Source organism: Mchenga conophoros, linkage group LG1, assembly GCF_057382185.1.
Source record: "Mchenga conophoros isolate Kocher_MC1m ecotype Shallow Benthic linkage group LG1, M_conophoros_male_GT1.1, whole genome shotgun sequence".
NCBI classification, from domain to species: domain Eukaryota; kingdom Metazoa; phylum Chordata; class Actinopteri; order Cichliformes; family Cichlidae; genus Mchenga; species Mchenga conophoros.
The window spans coordinates 30,862,869-30,884,614 of NC_140526.1; the positions used below are offsets into that span (position 1 = coordinate 30,862,869).

Consider the following 21,746-nt stretch of genomic DNA (forward strand, 5'->3'; position numbering starts at 1 on the left):
TTGTCTCAGACATTTGAAGCAGAGGGTTTTGTTCCACTCACCTACTGAGGATTTTAAGTATTTGAAAGACGTCAAGTGTGCTGCAAAGAGCTTCATGCTAACATTATGCAGATATCATATAATCCTGTGAAAGGACCCCGGAGACACATAGTGTGATACTACAAATAAAAAACATAAGGATATTAGGTGTAAAGCTCAGCAGCTAATGCACAGCCTATTTGCCCATATTGCAAAAAAAAAAACTATAATGGTATACATGTTACTAAATTATTTAGTATAGTGCATTAACATATCTATTATCCGAGCAAAATCAATAATGTACTTGTGTTCTCTCTGTCCATTTGCTCCTTGTTGTTGGTCAAATCCTCCTCAGTCAGAAGAGAAACACAAGATTCATAAATGGTGCAGATTTATGGAACCTCTAAGACTGAACCCTAACCCTGCTCTGAGAAAAAGTAATGAAAATTAGAAAAGGTAATTACTTGTTCTGCAAAAACATTGTTTAATGAACTTAGAAGAACTTGTTTTCTTTAAGTGCAAGGCTAGCTCTTCATCCCTTTATTCTACACAAAGCTGATTTTAGAGATACTGCACAAGCATGAGATTGACATCAGTGTTATCATCAAACTCTTGGAAAGAAAGCCAAGCGTCATGCCCCCCAAAAATGGCTTAATATACCGATATGTATACAGAGTATAGCTCCGTCTGTCTATTTATACAGTGAAGGAAATTGCATTTGTGGGTTGAGCCTCTGTTACCCCAGGTGCAGACAATCAGGTGCCTGATTAGCACTTTTTAGCGATGAGCCCACATTCTGCCTACAGCAGCTGGATCACAGGGTTAAAGTGTGAACAAGATACCGAGCTCAGAACAAAAGGTAGTAGCAGAATAAAATGTTTGGCAACGGCAAGTTCTTCATGGGTGTAACCCACATACTCAACTCTGCTGCTCAACCCACAAATGCAATTTACTTTACACCATATATATATATATAGATATATATATCTATATATCTATATAGATATATATAAACACATTGGTGTATATATATGAATAGTTATGTCTCTGAGTGGCAGCAGTGAATGGCCTGCCTCACCGGTTCCTTTCCCTAGAGATGAGTCTTGTACTTGAACTGACTGTTAAACAACAGGCACTACTGTACATCACTGTGCAGGAACAAAGCAATGCACAAAGCTTCCCATCTCCTGACCTTAAATCTAGTGTGTGTGTGTGTGTGTGTGTGTGTGTGTGTGTGTGTGTGTGTGTGTGATTGTGTTCCTTCCACCGTGTATCAGAGTACGTGAGGAGAGAGTGCCTGCAGGGGTGTCAGCGGAGGTTTAAGATATTCAGCTTGCTGTCAGCACCGACACATTTCTCCCTCTGCACCGCTGCACAGATATGCAAATCCAGCCTCCTCAGAATGCAGAGCACCAGATCAGCTTCAATTTATTCCATTCTGCTCTCTCTGCACTCACCCTCCCTCCTTCCCTCTCCGCTCTCGCCCCTGTCTCTTTCTCTCCCCGTCTCCTCCTCTTTCTAGCTGTCTCCATTCTGTCTTTGGTTTTCTGTTTGGTCTTCTGTTCATGGCATATGCCCTCAGTGAGGAATTGAGGGGGGATTTATTCTGAGCAGCTTCCAGCCTAAGCTTGATGCAAAGAAGCACATCATTCTTTCAATCTAGTACAACAAGAGGAGCCGGATTGCTTGATTGTGTGCGTTTAAGTACATATATTCTCACCTGTGCATGCATGCTTGGATATGTATGTTTTAGCCTTAACGACTGTGAGCATTGTGCGCATGCAGCAATCTACCTCTCTTTCGCTTAGTTAATTACCAGCAATATAACAGCAGTGGCCTACATTGCAAGTGGTGAAACACAATTAGTCAGTTGCCAAACTGCTCTCAAAAAGGCTATCTCACCAACACACAGTGTCATCAGTAATCTAGTCTCAGCATAATCTAAATGCCAATGTCTATCCTCTGTGATCCATCCCCATCCCGCACTACATTTACATTCTAATTAGATGTGGCCAAGGCCGCTTTATAAGGACCCTCTTTAATAACATGGCTGTATTCACCTTTTCAGAGTCCCATTGCGGCTGTAGAAAAGTAGGCTACACTTTATATTTTGTCCCTTTGACATTGTGGCTAGTGAGGATTTAAGTAGCTTTTCAAAGCCCTTGGCACATGAGTGTGTGTAGCCTGACAAGAGGTTTTCGTGTCTCTAGAGCATGAATTATAAAAAGAATTGTAAGAAATGTAGATTTGGTGTCAGCGCAGGCATAAAATGATAAGACTATACACATCGGCTCCATTTTGTCCATAATTAGGCATAAAGAACATTTAATTGTAGTCCCTGCAGAATCAGTTATATTATTTATTTAAGTAAGTTCTTGACTCTTCTTTCTAATAATGCCAACAAATTTAAACTGGAATTAAAGATTTCATTAGTAATCTGCTGGAAGCTCATTTTTAAATTCGGTGATTCATTTCTTGACCCATTAAAAGTTGTTTAAATGTTAAAAATCTTTATATGAAAGCAAAACATAGCATTTTCTCCTTTGCAAAAAACAAAAGAGAAAAACAGGTTTGCATATTTTCCACAGTTTTTCTTTCTCACATGAAAGTATACAACGAGAAATAGTACACTTAAGTCATAGTCGGAGGTAAAAGACTAAATATTTAGCAGCTTTTTAAAAAAAAATACATCAGTGATTGCTTTGCTTACAAGTTATTTCAAATTGTCCAAAAAACATTATTTTAAGTTATACATACATCAGATATAATAAGATTTTTTAAAGTTGGGGGGAAAAACTCCCAAAAACCAAATTCTTTGGTTTGTTTGAGATCGTGGTAGCACTTGGCACCGTATTTTCACGTCAGTTTAAATAGTGTAGGTTAGATAAACTCCCAGTCTTCTCTCAGCTTCAGTCTGGGGCTTTAAGAGAAACATGGAGCCTTTTAGACACATAATTGTGTTATCCTTAAATTAACACTGTCTGTTAATGTTGCAGACGGGCAGGACTTGATAACATTTGCTGCCCTGCTCCAACATTAGTGATGATTATACCGACAGCTAATGTGGCTACTGGGGTAATTGCTAAAAGTTAAATGGCTAATGTTAATGTGAGTGCCGACCAGGTTAACACTGATGAAAACTCTTCAATACTTCATTGTTGTTGAGACAGGAGCTTTACTGACCTCTGAAATTCCTCCTCCAGTGCTGCCAGTGTTATGAACATTAACTACTTAATTTATTAGTGAGGCAAGGTGCGTGGCTCTCTGTCTGCAGCAGTGTCATGTGAAGTTGTGTGTCAGCTGGAAGAGGCGACGACAGCACTGTTTGTATCGATGTTGATGTGAATGAGTATCTAATCCAATCGATTAGTGTTCAAGCTTCACTTTTTCTTTCACACTATTCGAAAAAACTAACTTTAACATTTAACCAGTGAGTCATCAAAACATAAACTGGGGTTGATCTAATCAGTAATTCAACAAATTGTTTCCCTTTTTTGCTAAAACGAAAAATCTCAAAGAAACATCTGAATCCATTCACTGTATCAGTCTGGCCTGCTTTCACTGTTAGCATTTAGGTGTTTTTTAGCAGCTCTTTTAATATGAAAATTGTCCTTCCTAATTTGCTGAGACTTGACAGCTGTTTAAACAACGCGCGGTGACAGGGCTTTCAGAGTGTTTGGATATAGCTGCCTGTGTTGGTGTTCTGGTGACAACGCATTGCTCTAACAAGAGAATTTGATAGAAGCTAATGTGAAAAGAATAAAACATCTTCTGGATGACTGCCCTCATTTTCACTCTTGTAAATGCTCTCTCAACAGTGGCAAGCCTGATTTCCATTTTGAGCTGGCAATAGGTGCTTTCACCAGCTGTGGGAGAAGATTGGTGGTTTTCCTTCTTAACTGTATTTCTAATTACAAAAGTCATGTTTAAAAATGAACAGCAATGTCCTTCTTGGCTTTGAAGTAAAATTATTCGACACACATCACAGCTCGTTTTGAACCAGTTGAAATGTGATGTTAGTGTCTTCTGAACAGCACAAACGGTAAGAGGAATTTCTGCTCTCGTCAATTAGTGAGTCATAATTTTGAAGTGCTGCCATTTTTCCAAATCGCTATTACACTTTGTTTTACTTTCTTAAAGCGACAGACCACTCATTACCTGTCCTTATCTGGTGTAGCGGACATGACTATGAAGCTGCAATACAATAATAATAATATGTCATATTGGGGCATTTGCAGGTAATGACCAGCAGTGTTTTTATCTATTCAGTACTTCATTACACTTTGATACTCCTGTTATTTAAGTTTGGAAATCGTGATCACTGTCTTCAATTTAAATATGATATATATATATATATAATATAGTCTGTATTACAATATGACTTCTTTGACTTTATTAGTACAGAAATGCATTTCTTTTGTATTTCTGTAAGCCTTCACATGTCAACAGCAACCGGGCTTAGCTTTCTACATGTAAAGGCTTAATCAAAGGTGGAAACATTCACAACCTATAAAAGGTGTTTGTAACTTTAAGAAACTGATTTGGTTTTTAATTCAGCTATAAGAAAAATGGGTGGTCCAATATGGCTTCTAAATTCTTCGTTAGGTCTAATATGACCTTTATAGATTACAGTGTATAGTGATACAGTGGAAATGGAAATAAACAACAGAGAATAATTATCTTCACATAATACATCTCATATAGCTCATGGTGTACCGTATTTTTCAGACTATAAGGCACATTTAAAATCCTTTAATTTTCTCAGAAATCGACAGTGTGCCTCATTTATGAATTCTGGTTGTGCTTACTGACCTCGAACCGATTTTATGTGGGACACAGCGCTCACAAATTTGTCAAAAAATGTTTTAGTACGACTTCGGTAAGCTATGAAGCTGCACCGCTTGATGGATTGTCAGAGCATTACAGCTACCGTAGTCAGGAGCCTCGCGGAGTAATCTGAGTCCTAAACTCCGTCCGCTTCAGGTCCCAAAGTCAAACGAACACTGCGGCATCACTGAGAGTTAAAAACTGTCTAAATTCTTTCATCTTTAATACAATTATCAGTGTTGCTGCTTTACCAGGTGTAACAATTAAGTTTAACATCCAGGCATCCATGAAAACAGAATTTATTACATTTAACAGAGTTAGAAGTTAGCGGGTAGTTAGCTCGCTAGTTTCCACCTAAACATGATATAGCATGTTCTGACTGAGAGACTTCTGAAAAAATTCAAACGTACAGCTCTGCTATCACTTCCAGCATAAATGAAGACAGAAAACTAAACAGCAGTGACTTTTGTAGGGTTACTGAAGTTGGACTAGCTGGTATATAATGATGTGCTACGTAATCGCTAGCTATACAGCTATGTTAGCATAGCAGACCCATTCATAGACAGCGCGCCTTATAATCTGGTACGCCTTATGGTCCGAAAAATAAGGTATTCTTTAATTTAACCAGTTGAACCAGTCTGTCAATTTAAATATATAATGAGTAGCTTCGATAAAATTCTAACTGTGGCTCTTTCTTGTAAAGCACAAAGCCAAAATGGTAAAGTTGGTTCAAGTGAGTAAATTTGAAACTCTAATTTGTTTAAGCTGCATCTCAGGGTCTTTAATTTTCTCTGGGATTTTAGTCGAAGATTAAAGAAGACATTAATGCTTAGACACAGTTCTGTGGGGGAATGCTAAATAGATACATAAAACACAGTGAGCCCCTGTCAGTGATCTTACAATTTATTTATACTTCAAACAAGAAGTGACACAGTCTGCAGAATTCATTTTATTTTCTTCTGCGGCACTCATGTTGTCTCCAGCTGACTTTCCTTTGTTTCCTCTTGCGAATGAGAATCAGAACCCTGTGGCCCTGACAATATTATCTACTTGAAAGGAACACATAATAAAACCATATGCTTTATTTTACACCACATAAAACCTCAATAAAGCTCACTCCAAAAGGCAAAACGAAGTGATTAAAAAATCGAAATGGAATTGGTCGAAATTTTTTCCAAAGCTTTCGTTACCAAATTCAGAGCTGTGTTTGCAGACTCCTTTGTCTGTTGGTGATTAAAGGAAATAAGTTATTGTGAAGTAATTCTCAATAACAAACAGCTCTGCAGCAGGCACAAACTTACACTGCCCACACATGCTAATCTGTGACGGTCTGATGGTGTTTTCTGGAGGAACCTGCTCAATCTTTTGTGGCACATTAGCCAGCCAGCTCTCAGAAAGTAACAAACCTCATTACAGGCTCCCCTGTAATTGTGCTTGAAAAACCGGCATTATTATTTCATTGAAACCAGCGGCGTTAAACTAACGACGCGTCAGTTAGACAGGTCAGGCGTCAGCAGTGCTGTGGCAAAGTAGGACATGTAATGCACGCCTTCCAGAAGGAACATCCATCTGCTCATTCACTTTTATCAGCAGGATATGAGGTGTGAGCAAATACCAAACAAAACAGTAAAATTCTGGAGAAAGAAAAACACTCCTCTGAATCTCTTCTTGTTCTTAACAATTTGCCATTTGGTGTGAAAGACAGTTGCAAAGTTTGTAAAAGGAAAAATGAACAAGATGAACTTCATTAATGCGTAAGCTGTTACAACACATGTTTGGTTGCTCAAAATTCCTTTGCAGTCACTTTTTCTTGTTCTGTTTTGTGACAGTAAAAGGTGAAGAAGAGCTTTTATATCTTTTATCGAAGAAGTGTAAAACATTTTTAGAGGCGTTCGTAAATTGTCATACCAGCACACCAGATTCATCACCTGAGCTATTTCTTTATTTTGATTTAAGCTACATCCACACAGGGAACAGTTTGCTACTCGTGCATCGCTTTGAAGGTGACTGTCAGCTCCCACTGGACTTTCCAGGCTCCAGTTGCCTAGGTAACCCTGTAACATACCACACTACCTTGTCATATGTCAATCAGTGATATCCTTCGCTGTCATTGGTAGTCACTTCAATCGCTCACCTTGAAGCTGATAACAGATTAGCTTACACGCCCCTAGTGTTCGTTTTATGTTTTTCATGTGTGTTTGCCACTTCACTTACTTTTTGTTTACTTTTGTTTGTGTGGATGCAGCTAAGTGTAAAAAAATGTGTAGTAGTCTCAGGCAGATATAGAAGTTTTCAACTTTGAGAATATATATTTTTTCCACGGCAGTATCGCCTGCAAGGCATCAAATTAAACATTATTTTCATCAAATGTGGAAGAGCAAAAAATTAGTGAATGTTAATTTCCTGAGCTAATTTGGCTCCAAGCAATTCCTGAAACTTTTATCATCTGTCTCCAGAGGTTTGAATAGATGCAGGGAATTTGAAATTCTTTGTCTGACAGGATTTAAGCTCGGCTCTACTGGTTGTTCAGTTTATCAGAAGATTAAGCTACATTTTGGACGTTCTTTATCATTTGTCTTTGCTGTGTGAATGTAGACAAACAGGGAAGGAAAAACAATCACTAGAACCACGATTACATAAAGGATGCGTCTAATGAGAAGCTTGGAACAGGTTGGAACATGTTATAAGATTAGATCAAGATAAGATGAACTTTATTTATCCCCAAAATTGGGAAGTTATTGCGTCACATCAGGCTAACTATTAAACATATCATATTACAAAAAAGCAGACAGCGACTTGGATGAGGAGGAACCAGGTCATATGAATGACACACTAACAAGCAGAATGAGAGAAGATCAATGAGATTTAAAGCACAGGGAACAGCTGATTGGCTCATCAACGGCAAGCAAGAACACAACTAGACCAGAGTGATGATAATAGTTTGATGTAAAGTAAAATTATTAGAAATACATTCACGAAATGTAACTAATTTCTGCCATTAGTAAAACTTTAGGAACAATTCCTTTGTGCTACAACAATATTCATATATCATAATCGCACATTCCCGAGCATTTCTCTTTACTTGCTAACAGTTACATGAACCTTTTTGAGCTAACGGGTCTAAAGCAAGGACAAGAATGTGTTAAAATTAATAAATGTATTCCTAAGATCTAAGCAGACACATTTAGCAGGCTGTTTATGCGCACTGTTTTCTTATAAAGATAGCACTCATTGTATGCTAACGTGCTAAAAAGGTAACTGGCTTTCAGAGCTCCTCAGACTCCTCAGATTGAAGTTACCCTGTGATACATGCGTATCCAGTCATTTGCCCTTTTCCTAATAATTTCCAGGGACAGCTTCTTAAGAGTTTTTTGTGTAAATGTCTTATAAAACGTTGCCTTGCAAAATTTGTACTTGATCTTGTAAATTAGTAAATTATAAAGTCTTTATTAGGGACTATATCAGTGTTGGCGATCTGTATTTAAAAAAAAAGAGGCCTCACTTTTTCCTTGTTGGAGGAGAAAACAGCTGCTATTGAAAAGGCGATGTTTTTGTACTTAATTCAGTGTGAAGTTTTTAACTATGATATCACCTTAATTTGAAAAGACGTTAAAGTGAAATGTGAAATATGCAGCATTGATGATGAGTACTCTTTGTCGGACAACCCTGAAAGCTGTGAAAACTGAACCATGGTCTCGTTTTCACACGCGGGATCGCCTCCGTTGTGTAATCAATATGTAGACTGTGTGGCACAATTGTGTCAATGTTACTTCAAGCTCACACTGTTAGACTGATTACTCCCAATGGGCCTCTTTCCCTAAAAGTAATGACACTTTTGTATTGTTCAGTTTTGGGGGTGGGTTAAAACTTGTCATTATTACAGATGTTTGTGTAGACGTCTGCAGAGACTCCACCTCTGTCTCAGTTTATTTTAGCTCATTTTTGCTGAGTTGTAGTTTGTTTGAAGCAAAATTCTGCTATAAGACATTTTCCAAAGGCCAGGAGAGTCAACAGATGTCTTATCTCCCGATGCAGCCCTTTAACGACGAAGATGTTAGGATTCAGCACTTTCAGTTTTTGTCTGCTTATCTTGAAGTTTGAACTGTTAACCTGTGGGGCCAGACGGATGCCGTTCCAACCGTCTACTTTCAGTTTGTCAGAGGATGTCTTCATCACTCAGTTTGTAACGTTGAGAAACTGACAGTCATGCTCGCTTTCCGCAGAAGCTAGCCAGGTTTGTGTTTGAGTAAAAATGGGAAGAGCTCCAAACTGTTTTTATTTTTTTCCTCCAAATTCCTCACATTGCTGCTTTTGCTACTGTTTATGTTTGCAGGTGAACTGTAACACTTTTTTCAGTGCCGGCAGCGACTGAGTTGTTCTGCTTTCAGAAAAGAAGCAGGAGAAGTGAGACTGAAATTGAAAACAATTTCCGAACAAAACCAGGACTGATGTGCAGCGATATTCAGGTTCCCCCTTCATCTTTTTACTTTAGGTTTCTGTATCAGAGTGACACAGCTGGTAGTACACAGACATCCGTCTTTGTTCTGTCAAATGCAAGAAATTGGAATTTAGACTCACCTTACAATGGCAATCAGTTTTTACCCTGCAGCTTTAAAAATTTATATAAACTTAAGAGCTCTAACATGAGGGAATGCTCAGTATTTATTTGTTTTGCTTGAAATGTTAATGGAGCTGTGTGATTGTGGATGACTAAGACTGGCCACTGGCAAGTTTGAAAATTAACTGGCAACACTCTAAGTCTCCCTGTTTGGGGCCATGTATGTGCTTAATAAGCAGCTTTTTAGTGCTTATCAATGTGCAGCGTTTCATATGAAAACATATGTTGTACTATCAGTAAGTGTATTTCATCTCTAATCTTATGAATGAACATTTACAGTACTGTGCAAAAGTCTTAAGTCACCATTCATTCCTTTATATTTTGCTTGGAGGACGTACAGCGTATAAGGAAAAGCAAAGTTTGTACATTGATTTTGAAAGTCAGCATTCATTCTCTAACAAAGCCTGAACACACTCCTGATTACTGTGGATCATTGCCACATTGAAAAATGAAGGGGCTGTTTGATAAGATCCCCAAAACCACTGCCTGAAATGCAGACCCGAACCATTACAGAGCCTCCACCATGTTTTACAGATAGCTGTATATACTCACTGTTGTACCTTCAGACATATTGAAGATGATTTAAATCAAATTTGGATTCATCACCCCATAAGACCCCATTGTCTCTTTTGGCCCAGATCTTGTCTAATTCAGGGTATTTTCTCCCTGTTTCCCTTCTATAAAGCCAACCTGAGGTCCTTTGTGATGATTAGATGGATAAGATGAAGGGCCAGATGTACCTCTCAAGTCTGTCAGGTCTTTCCGCTTTCTTAAGGACATGACTTTCAGAAACTGTTTACTGTTCTGCTATAGATATATATTTTTAGGCCTCCCACTTCTGTTTTTTCCACAGTACTGTATGTCTACTTATAACCAGACTCTATACATGTACATGGTGCTTATGAGTTCCAGACTGGGGTTTTTAAAGACATACAAAATTGTATTACAGCAAGATCGCGAAATTATTTAAACTCTTTATTTATACTTGTTCTTACAATTGAAACTACAGCACAACATTGAAGAAGAAAAGGTAAATGGAGCAGTAACAGAGTCTGAGCTCTGTTTTGTGTGGGATTTTCGAAACACTGATATGAATGAGCTATCATCATGTCCTCACTACATTCTCCCACCAACCAGCAGCACCTTTGCTGTCCCTGCCTTGTCAGACACTGGTTCTCTAGCGAGTTGTGACGAACTGTCATGTGCGTGACTAAACCGGCTCAGCAGCCCGCTGTTGGTTGGAGAAATCACTCAGCCATTACGGCCCCTCAGTTTCTGTGAAAACAGCTTCAGGCAGGAGATTTGGACAGACCAAGAGATAGAGAGAGACTGTTTTCACTGCAGTGGGAAGCATGGTTGATGCGTCTCCCTAACCCCTTGCAAACAGCATGCCAACACAAGTCTGAAACAGCACCTTCTCTATCCACTTGTAAATTCACCAGCTCGGCAGCACAGGAAGGGAATGTAAATTAGGTGTGACTAACAGCAAGATGGGAATCCAGGCAGTTTTTCCCCTCCTCTCTTGCTGTTCTCCCCTGGCTACTGAGGGCTTTGTACACATCCACTTTCCTGCAGTGCTGCAGGCTGTCAGCTTGGTTTCACATGCAGAATGACTTGAGCTGGAGGTGCATAAGCTGAGGCCAGATATGGTAAAGAAGATAAAAGGGCAGATCTGCTGAACTGGAGTAGCATGAAAAAGGCTACAGGATTTGTGATTAATTGGGTGCCCTTTTTCTCCTTCTTCAAAAGCCACTGGACCAGCGTCATACTTACTGAGATATGGGAAACACCACTGCCATTTTTGACTTCCCTAAAACATTTGAGCTTTGTTAACCAGCTCAAATCATTTATGTGTGATGCAAAACCCAAAAATCAGCCAAAGATGCAGTCAAAGAAAAACAGCCAGGCAATGACGGAATTATAACAACCAGATTGAAAACTATTAAAAAAAATAATGTTCATTGATCACTTTCTGGTGCGTGAGTGCACTTACAGGCTGCACTATTTTGGCCCAAATCATTGAGCAACAAACCATTTCAGTGATCAAGCAAAAATCCCCTCTCAGCGCAGGCAGACGCAAGTTTGCCCCTCGTAGCGATGCTGGTGACTTTTCCCTTTTTCATATCTATGTTGTTTGATTGTGATCAAACAACAGTTTCTCGTAAACCCAGTGCAGTTCTTATCTGGCACTGTTTATCCATTTGCTAAACCACGATAATTTAAAGGAAAGACACAGTTTGACATCTTCAAGTTAAAAATTGAAAGAAAAATTAGGACTTTTTTTGTCATGTTAGTCTAGAAGTTTTTAACTCTTTGATAACATAAAGTAATAAAGGAGAATTTTGGACTTTACCCTGGATAACGCATTGGTACCTCGCACATGTTCAAATCACCTTGCGAGGCAGCTGGATTCGATCACATAGATCACAAGAGAGTCCTTCATCCCAAGGCTCTAGCTCTGTGTTTGTGGCTGAAACCCGGTCAGTACAGTCCAGTCAGCTTTCAGTGAGGAACTAGTGGTCAGTCAGTTCAGCCATGTTTTAGGCGCAACAGCAGATAAAAAGGTTCCTCCAACCATCTATTATTGTAACTTGCATTTGGCTGCAAATGACTTTATGTGGGAACATCTTACAAAAATGATATCAATTGGCTAATGATAAACTTCATAGAGTTCAAAGTTACTCAAACTTTTGGATTATTTTTGATTTTCCTGGCTTCCCGCGTCGTCTGGTTTATTTCGTTGACGTCTCGCGTCAGGGTAACATTCAAAAAGAGGGCTGGGACTTTTTATCTTGCATAAAGTGACTTAACAAATGGGTTACTACTAACGAGTTCAGCAACATTTAAGCTCTTCAAATGGTCCTCTAAGAAGCTAGATTTAAAAAAAATCCAGTTTAAAAATTGTATTTTTGTTTTATCCTTTGTGCTGAAAACATACAAAACTGTGACTCAGAAACAAAGATTAATATCCAACCATGATTTCTGTGTACAGTCACAGCCCCGCTCTCCAAGCACTATGCCTGTCATAGACTCTGCACTGGTTATGGTGAGATCCCAGTGGGGAGGAGATACTGTTGAAGGTGTTATATTCAATCACAGCGCTGATGGTTTTCCACTTTCCTTTTCAGCGGTGTCATCGTTTGTAGGCATAAAGTAATTTCCTCTTGTCAAACTGTCTTCATAAGGTGTGTCAACATGTGGTTAATGTGTATATGCATAGCTGTTCTAAGGTTTATTATTCAGGTGCACTGGGATCTGTGTGTAATAAAAAGACACAATAAGAATACCAAAATCAGCCTTTTTTTTTCTATCTTTGAGTGCGTAGGCAGTTACTCTCACAGAAAGAGAAACAGCAACCAGCCAATTATTCTTGCGATTATTATTGCAAGGGAGCGGATGGGCCTGCATGTTATTGATGTCAGGAAGGATGTCAATGGACCTCCATTTCAATCCAATAAATACTCTTTGCACTGCTGCCCCTGGATTTTCAAGGGGGGTTATGCAAGAGTGCTTTCCATCGACGGTGAGCCGCGTTCTCCCATTGCGCGTAATGGGAATAGTATGCACGCAGTCATATTTGTTAATACGTAAGGAAAGTATCCAAGTGCGGTGCGTATCTGTCTTTCTGGCACAGTATGTTTTACAGGGCTGATGATGGAGCTGGCCCTCTGCAGACAATCGGTGCTTATTTTATGGCCTCCTCCCCAGCTGCAGCGTGTGGGCAATAAACCTTTCTCCCGCAATCTCCAAACAGTGCAGCAATCAATGGGAAATTATCTCAGCCAATCGATGGGCCAGGCTTTCTGTTCCTCCCTCTGTCTACCTCTCCTGCTGTCCTCCTGTATGTATCCCCTTTCCCCCGTACACCCACCCTCCCCCCACACTTCTCCTCCTCATCCCTTCTGTCTCATTTTTGCTGTGTCTCTGTTTTTTCCACCCACTCCCTCTCCCCCAGCCCCCTCTCACTTGCATTTCCTCTAGCTCTCTCAGCTCTGCTGCGCCTATTTTGAAATGCGACAGCTCAGCAGCTCCATTAACAAAAGTCGCCTTCACACATGGAGCATGTCACATTACCGGACTGACTTTCCTGTTGAATATGAGAGTCGAACTTGTTGTGAAGCCCAGCGTCTGTGCTCCTTGTTGCCGTCCTTGGTTTTCTGTGCCCAGTTGCATAAAACGATGTTATTTTTCCATATTTCGCTTCAGGGTGTATTTTAATAGGTTTACAAAATTGCCACTTCTCAAACTCTCAGACTAAGTACCAAGTGGTTTCCAACAGCTAGTCTAAAAGCAAAGTAAATACCGAAGGGTCAAAGAGTTTTTAGTTTTTTTAGACTTTATTCTTCAGATTAACTCTTGAAGGTACTGATGAAAAAATAACTTTTTGAAAAGGCTGAACTGAACAAAAGAAACAGCTTTCATTTTCCTGATTTTATAATCACTATATTTATGTAGGACAGCATGGGGGCAAGGTGATTAGCACTGTTGAAGGCCCTGGGTTCAAATCCACCACCACGCTAGGTGTAGAGCTGTTCTCCCTGTGTCTGCGTGGGTTCTCTCCGGGTACCCCGGCTTCATCCCACAGTCCAAAGAGGTGAGGTGAATTGGTGTTCCTAATTGCCCATAGGTGTAAATGGTTGTGTGTCTGTCTTGGTGCATTCCCGAATAAGGTGAAAATTCTGAGTTCCCAGTCGGAAATCTTTTGTGGAACTCAACTTGGAAAGTCGAGTGGGAAATCCGAGTAGACCATCATACCCTGAGTTAGCAATCCAAGATGCTGACACTGAATGTAAACAGTTATCTTTGGATCTGTACTCCCACTGCTGTGTATTTTCGACTGACTTGATAAGTCACTGAACACACTGACCAAGCTTGATCCGTGAATGCGTTTTTTTAAGCACAAAATAGAAGTATATGCTGTGTTGCTAGGGTTACGTGCATGGCCCTACCTTGCCAAGAACCAAAACAAGTCCTGGAAAGCACCAACTCTGGAATGACGTCATCTTGAGTCCCAACATCTGAGTTCCGACTTATCTAGAACGCATCACCTGGGTTAGCCCCGCGACGGACTGGTAACCTAGCCAAGGTGAACCCTTCCTCTCGCCCTGAGGTAGCTGGGATAAATATAAATATATTTGGATATATTTATATTAACACAAGATCAAATGAAGAGCTCTCCTCAGCTCTACAGAGCTTTTCTTTGATATCTTTCCCTAAGAGTTTTGGTTTTCTCTCACCTTCTCTTATCAGAGGTTCTATCACAGCACTCTACTGTGCTCAGAGAAAAGGCTTTTGAAAACAGATTTAAGCTGTTTGGCACATCCATTTTCACACAAACTCTGGAGAATATTGGGAGAATCGCAGCATTACATTTCTAAAAGTAAATTTTCAGCGCTGCTTCAGACTCATTCTTACTGAGAATTCTCCTTTTGGGTGAGCCGAGGCGACTGTGGACACAGCGTGTGCAAGATGAAGCACAAAATACACCCATTCACCACGAACTGTCTAATTAGGTGAAGTGTTCTCTCGTGAGCACAATTTGACATCGCAGACTGTGAGCTTGGTGGTTAAAGCTGTTTACAGGTCTGAAATTGTCTTTGGTAAGTGGAACATAGCAGAGCATTTATCAGCCAAAGGGCTGGATGGACTCAAAAACAAAGTGAAGATTGAATTGACAGTGACCAGGTGCCTGTATTTGTAGTAAATGCTAATCCTTCTCCGTGTCTGCTGGAGGTGAGGTGTGAATAGGACCTGTTTGCCAACACATTCACCATAACACCTTCAGGAGGTGATATGTCAATGCCGCGTTGTCACCTTGTTGCACTGAACTCAGGTGGCTTAAAGATTCATTAATAGATCCTCCCGAAGTTGAGAACTTAAGACGATCTCTGCAGCTTAAGTGTCACGTAAAGAAGCCCACATTTTCTGAATTAAACTGAGTATTGGAGCTTTTTTGAATAACCTGCCGTCTTCGACCTACTACTGGTTGACTCAACTGTTCACAAAATAAATTAAAATGCAGCACACTGGCTGTCCTTAAAATTGCATAACTAGTCATTTTATAAGGAAACCCAATGCTTCCCACAGATTGACCTCTTTGGGGTGCGGTTGGGTGGTTTGTGTTCATCAGGCTTCCAGATATTTGGAGTCAGCCAGCATCGCTCCATCTTTGGTTTTAGATGAATTAACACAGGTTGGAAAACTGTTGTTGTAGGCAAAGAGTTTTAATCAGCTTGAATAACTCTGCCTCGTCTCTTCTGTTAGTGTGCTACGTGCTCTGCTCCATCCCTCCCCCTCTCATACACAGTGACAGCCATAGACTGAAGTCTTTGGACAGCAGAGGAGAGAAATTAGCATGACTATGCAGTACTGTGAAAAAGGTTTGAGTCACCCCTCGTTCTAAACTTTTTGCTAGGAAAATGGGAAGTAATTGAGGTGCAGTTATTTTTTTGAAATGTGGAAACATATAACACAAAAACAGAGCTTGTACAAATTTAACAAGCTCGAAATTCAGTATTTGGTGACAGCCTGAGCTCTTTTAAGCTAGCTTTCTTTAAGTAGTGTTCAGGGATATTTCTCCGGGCTTCTTGAAGGACATTTAAAGCTCTTCGTTGGATGTTGGCTGCCTCTTGTTGTGCTCTCTGTCAAGATGATCCCACACTGCTTCAAAAAAGTTGAGGTCCGGGCTCTGGGGAGGCCGATCCAAAAAGACTGATAGTCTTTGTATGATTTTTAATGCTATGGCAGTGTGTTTAGCATCATTGTCATACTGAAAAATGAAGCTTTTGTCAATCATATGCTTTCCATTCTGCATTCATAATTACATAAATTACATAAATTTTGACAAGATCGCCAACACTACTGGCTGAAATGTAGCCTAAACCATGACAGAGCCTCCATCAAGCGTTATTTACTGTTGTTACTGTTGTTCCTCTCTCTGATCTGAATTTAAAAAAATAAAATAAAATTCTTTTGCTTAGTTGTCTGCCATGTAAAGACACAACACTGGTCCAAAGAAGCAATTTGAAAGACTTTCAGAAAGCCTGGAGAACTGTATGTGTTTTTCATTATGACTAACAGGATTTTATGACCTATCACTTTTAGAGGGTGTCAGGGTGGGGGCTTTGTTTTTACGTCAGGTTGCCATTGTCACCGAGACAAAGTAACATGGACAGTCTAGTTAACGAATGCTTCAAGTGCTTGTTTCGATATCATGTTTGTTTCAGTAAAAATATACACAAATGTCACTGTGTCAAATTGCCAGTGGCGATTTTTCCTGGATTTTGATCCCAGCTGTCACTCACACAGCACTAAAAGGAAGTTTTTGTGATTTTGTTTTGTTTTTTTAAAGGCTGAACAAGTCAGAGAAGTTGAAGTGCTAGAGAACCCTTCAGGGAAAATAAAGTCTGCTTACGCTGGCACAACACCGCTCTGACTTCAGCTCTTCGGAGTTCAGCTGCCATCTCGATATTTTATGGTTTAGTCATTGCGCTCTTAACATCTAATATTTATTTTCCTCCTAAAATACATGCTACAATATAACCACTCTTAGACCTCGTCTGCTGGATGGCTCAGAAAAGCCTTTTTAACTTAGGCTGCGTTTCTGTGTGGGTGAATGTATCATTACAGTAATCTTGGATAACCTTTTGGCAGCACTCACCTAACAAAATTCCAGGGGTGTTTCCACACCTAAGCAGCACTCGCTCCTGGCAGAACAGACACACACTGACAGCCATTCAGAGAGGTTTGGAAATGGTGAGCAAACAGCACTTCTCCTTAACACCTTATTTATGCTGCTACTACCCACAGAGTTCAGCCATAACATGACAACATGAAAAGAAAGCATAAGTGACAACCACCGCCCCTGCCTGTCACACTTGTATAATTTTTTCCCCCTGCCTCAGCCACCGGGTGGGGGGAAAGCAGTTAATGTTGTAGTTTGACAAACAGGAGGCTTGTGTGAGGCTGAGAGACGCCGGGTTATTATTTGCTTCGCAGTAAGAGACGGGGTCAACAAGGGGTATGGAAAACCGGCAGAGGTTGTCCTGTGTAGAATAGGGACAGAGCAGTAGACCGCGGGCTGTAATAGAGAAATTCTGAATGTGATGAAAATTCGGAATGCCGCTCTGACAGACAACAAGTTGCACTCACGATAGATTAGGAGGTCAGCTCCGGTCAATGGCTGCGAGAGTTTTTGTTTACGCGCCATAGCTACAGGCATTGGTATAAATAGCAACTCGATAAAATCCCTCTTCAACATTCTCAGCTGTTTCATCGGTGTAAACAGTCGCAGCAGAGGTTCCCATGAGTTTGGTGAGCAACAAGTTGTAACCGTGGATCTACAACAAAAGCGGCTGCCTGTGTATGGTTTTACAAATAGAAGAGCATTAATCAGCAAGTTTGTGCAGGTGCTGCTTCAACTACCAAATCCAAAAGATTACCAAGAAATCCTTCACTGATGCATTCTTGGCAGATTGGAAGACATGCAAAGACATAAATTTGTAATATTTATTTGTTACTACTGACTTTTCATATTTCCTGATTTCCATTGACTTCCTGCTATTCTGTTTGCTACTGATATAAATTCTGTCTTTCTGCTGGAGATAAGACTGTTTGTGCAGATGGACTTAAGCCAAGCTGGGTGTTAGAGGTGTCGCACAAGGATCAATATTAGCCTCCTTACTTTTTACTGCACACATAAATAACTTTTATTTTTCTGCACACTGCAGTATCCAGTTTGTATGCCGACTGTTATGGCAGTGAGGATACAGGAGTTGTAGAACAAAATCAACTAAACCAAGCTAGTGCTGCAGGATCAGCTCAACTAATTGCATAACAACAACATGATAATGAAAATTTCCATTAAATTGTCAGATGATGTGGTTCTCCAGGCTCATCCCGTTATTTTCCTCTAAGCTCCTCTTGGGCTATCTTAGGCCTGACTTAGCTGTTGTAGAGCCTACGATGCAGCCTTGCTAATTGGCCGCTCCTAGTTGTGGTCTTTTTCTTTCTGGTTCTTACTGTCTCTCTAAAAATGCAAAACCTGTGAAGGCGTAAATGCACAGAAGGAAATGACACTGCTGAACAGGTGAACCACAGTAGTTTTGCTGGCAGTGTCGACCTGACATGTAGTTACTCGGGATTTGCACGTCAGGTTACTACCCGAAGAAGTCTGAATTAGTCATCAGATGAAAAGATCTTGTGCCAGAGTTGGCCAGGCTTTTTTTTAATGTAATTTAGCAAAGTCTAATCAGTCCTACCTGTCCTTGAGAGCTGTGCATATTGAGGTGAACCCTCAGTATTTACATCCTGACGCCTCGTCATGATTGTACACCAGGGCAATGATATGAATCGCTTCTTCTCTTTCTGACGTGTGATGTGAAGGAGGTTTTCTTAACTGAGGAACCAGTAATATGACCATGCACACCAGTGGTTTTGCGCTCTAGTGAGCCTCAACTTTTCACTTTACATTCGAAAGATCCCCACTTTGAGACCAGGAGGAGACACAAACAAGCTAGTGTGATCAAGACCATATAAATGTTAGGGTTGCATCAGGAAAGACATCCAGTGCTTAAAAAAAAAAAATCTCTGTTATACATCCAGATGCTCATCCACTATGGCGACCGCTTGGAAAATAATGGAGCAGAGCTGAAAGTACCTTCTTCTGTTCACCTGATCGTTTGGAAACTCCAGAAGTTTTCTGCTTGTTTTTTAATTGTTTTTTGTTTTTTAGCGTTGTGACGATTTCTGTCAAGAGGGCCGATCTTGATCTTTAACCTACACAGGGTTTAACTGTCCAATGAGCCTTTAAAAATTATGAGACTATACAAAGTGGCTTTAATTCTAAACAGTTATTACAATGTTTATATTAAACCAATTGAATTAAAGCGTGACTGGTTCATTTTAAATGCACTGTGGTTGTGAAAGAGAGGATTATAGGAAACTCCTTTACATTTCAGGTAGTGTTAGATCCATACACGTACTCCTTTTTATCAGCTTTGTGTGTTTAGCCATCGTTGCTGTTGAATTATACTGAATCCAAATCAGGGCTGTATATGTATATTAAAAGGCTGTGGGCTAATCTCTCTTTGTCAGTGAATAAAAGGTCTCCCTGGTCTTTTTTCCTCATCATCTCACTGCCTCCGTCTCTCTCTCGGCTTGTCTTTGTGCATCTACCCGAGTCCGCCTGTAATCAGCAGGCCTTGAGCTCTCAGAAAGGTCACCCTGTCCCTTTGATGGTGTTTTGATTCATCCCTTCCTCTTTTCTCCACTCCCACCCTTCCCTTTCACCCCCATTTTTTTCTCACAGGGAAACTGGAGAGCCACTACCACCAGGGTGCCAAGAAGGGACTGGTCCCATCAGCTGCAGATTGACTGTAAAGGAGAAGCTGAAGAGGACAAAAAAACCAACTTCTTTCCCCCCACCGCTATTTTTGCCAGGAGTTTCCAGAGCTGACATATTATTAGTATCAGTTTGGTCTTTGTTTTGAATTCCTGGTATTTGTATTTAATTAATCAATCCTGGTTAATTGTATAGAATACAAAATTGTACGATTACAACTTTTGTGAATGCATAAATAATTTTCTTTCTTGTTTTAATTAAAGAACGCGTTTGGCAAAATGGAAAAAGACTCTTTTGAAATGTTTCAATGATGCCATTTTCTCAGGGTGCAAGAGATCATTTTCTTTTTTTAATGTTTTTATTAACCTGTCTGGTTAAATGAGGTGACAGGGGAAAAATGAGTTCAGCTTTATTTTTAGTTGAGAGCATAATAACCACAGGAGAAATGCGGTTCATCTCTTCTCAACAGAAGCAAGCCTGTCATTACCCTTCTCACACTTAAAGCCTCATCTAGACCAACAATAGCAGTGTTAAAAAAAACACACATACACAGAGCCCTCTCATTAATTTCAATGAAGCCGTTTCATTGGCACAGCAGGAGGAAAGGCAGAAAAATTGATCATGTTCCTGCAGCGTGATCTAACATCACCCAGCAACACACTGATTAGACTAATCAAATATACAGCTGGTCCACGCGCTGTAAACTTGAGCATTGTGTCAGTTACTTTGTTTCCCCCGCAGTCTTTAAATACACAGAGAGAGTTATTGCTGCCGCGATAACCTTTCAGAGTCCCTCCTCAACCCTAAACCGCCGTCTGATAAGCCCTCAGACTCGGCAACTCATTCAGCTGCTCGGATGGTATTTCGTCTCCTCTGCCGTACCTGCAGCAACATGCCCGCATGGAGGAAAACCCTTGGAAGCAGGGGTATTTTCAGTCATAACACCACAGATTAGCTGGCCTGTGTCTGTGCTCCCAGCTCACCACACGACTTTAAACTAGTTTTTAAAGATTTTTCCCCAAAGTCAACACCTTTTTTTTTTCCTTTTCAGTTGATTGAACGATAAAGGTAAGAATTTCTCGTGGATCTGGTCCGTCGCACATCTTCTCTTGCTTTAAAAAAGAAAAACGCCAAATCTCCAGCGAGCCTTCCAGACCTGCATGCTCAGACAACTACCACTGAAATCATTTGTTGAGTTTATATTCAGGCACACATAAAGTCTTTGACACCTCTGTCATTAAGTGCTGCTGTGACAGGCTCTGATTGATATTTCTGACATGCACATTTCTACCTGCTCTTGAGCTGCTGCGTGTTTACTTCCTTGTAAATGTGTTGAGTGGCTCTTTGACTAAGCTGTTTCTTGCCCTGGGGCGTATTTCACCGTGAAAAGCATAGCATGAATCACCAACACACACACACACCCATCCCGAGTTGTTATGTTTTCGCCTGTGCCTGGCATTGTAATTCTCCGTTGATTAGCTTAGATTTACTCTTGTTTGAGTTGCAGATTAGCTACAACTCTCTGCTCCACTTCATTCAGAACGAGGAGGCATAATTGCACCAACCCTCCCAGTAATCTCCCACCCGGAGAATGTAAGAGGCCTCTTTTGTAAAGTTTCTCAATAGGTGTTTTTTCAAGAGAGGTTGCTTAAGAATTTACTATATTCATCCTGCAGTGAATCAACGATGACAGCTACTTGCCCTGTGGGTGGCCTTTTCTTCTGTCTTCGGGATCGGGGACATTTCTTCGGATGAGAACAGACATCCAAGTTCACATAAACAAGGGCTCTGTGCTGCTACGCTGCACAATTAAGCGCATGCAGTTTTTACTAAGCCTCTTTAGATAAACACCATGAGATCATATGCTGTTGGTTTTTCGTGCACAAAAGATGATGCGATGTGTGGAGGAAATGCTCGAGGTGATCCATTTTATATAGTAAA

The 21,746-nt window shown here is 40.3% G+C and overlaps 1 protein-coding gene across 1 annotated transcript in view; it reads left to right on the forward strand.

Annotated features, from left to right (window-relative positions):
• Nucleotides 1–20,092, forward strand: part of trip4 (thyroid hormone receptor interactor 4) — an 88,414-nt gene extending 68,322 nt beyond the window's left edge. Inside the window, exon 13 of the mRNA XM_085274692.1 lies at nt 19,773–20,092. Within this exon, the coding sequence (XP_085130818.1) occupies nt 19,773–19,837 (65 nt within the window). The 3' untranslated portion in view covers nt 19,838–20,092. The remainder of the gene's footprint in view (nt 1–19,772) is intronic.
• Nucleotides 20,093–21,746: the final 1,654 nt, after the last annotated feature.